General features: G+C 59.8%; 1 protein-coding gene across 1 annotated transcript; it reads right to left on the reverse strand.

Moving 5' to 3' along the window:
• Window positions 1-8: 8 nt before the first annotated feature.
• Window positions 9-831, reverse strand: LOC111240044 (collagen alpha-4(VI) chain-like; the record flags this gene model as incomplete). Its single annotated transcript, XM_022770012.1, has 2 exons — window positions 224-831; window positions 9-96 (listed from the first exon to the last, which is right to left on the reverse strand). Coding segments are annotated over exons 1-2 (665 nt in total), but the record flags the coding sequence as incomplete, so codon positions are not given.
• Between the last annotated feature and the right edge of the window lie 7 nt (window positions 832-838).

An 838-nucleotide genomic window follows, 5' to 3' on the forward strand; every position in this document is an offset into this window, starting at 1 on the left:
TGAATTACCCCTCTATGAAGACTTGTCCTCCCCCCGGAGCGGCCAGCTGACCGCAGGTCAGTTTTAATGATGGAGGAGGATACGTGTTCATTCCCTCTGAAATAAACACAGGACAAAGACATTCATGTTTGTTGGAGAATATGTAAAGTGAAGTGGATGATCTCTGGAGCTGCAGACTAACAGACAGACAGTGTGACTGATTGAATCTGGAGTCTGGTCTCACTGTTGAGGGCGGAGAGGAAGACTCTGAAGAAGCGCTGGGCGTAGCCCTGCTCGTCGGCCTTCAGTCTGCCCACGTGGATCAGGTGCTGCTGGACAGGTGGACTGGCCAGCTCCTCCACCTGCGTCCGGATGTAGCGATCGCCCACCGCCACCACAAACAGCGCCACCCCCTCACACTTGGCCTTCTGGGAGATGTACTTCAGCATGCCCCGGTCGGTGTAGGCCGTCTCTGTGCCCACCACGACCATCAGCACCCTCCTCCTGCGGGGCTGGCTGGCCTTCAGGAGCACCTCCCTCAGGGTGAACTCCAGCGTCTGTCCCAGAGCCGAGGAGCCGCCCTGCTGCCGCATGTTCTGGATCAGGTGTCTCCTCATCGTGTTGTGGTCCTGGTAGGTCTGGAATCCAAACTCCACCTTGGGAGCCCGGGTGCCGCTCTGCTGGACGACAGCCACCCGGGCCTGGTTGTCGACTCGGCGGGGCTGGGGGCTAACGACCAGCTGCTCCACCACAGAGCCCAGCAGCTGCTGCATGCCAGCGTACTCATCAGCCTGCATCTCCCTGGAGCTGTCCACCACCATGACCAGGTCCACATCCGCCTCCTGAGGCTGCACTGGCT

Source organism: Seriola dumerili, unplaced genomic scaffold (assembly GCF_002260705.1).
Source record: "Seriola dumerili isolate Sdu_G_001 unplaced genomic scaffold, Sdu_1.0 BDQW01009011.1, whole genome shotgun sequence".
Taxonomy (NCBI): Eukaryota; Metazoa; Chordata; class Actinopteri; order Carangiformes; family Carangidae; genus Seriola; species Seriola dumerili.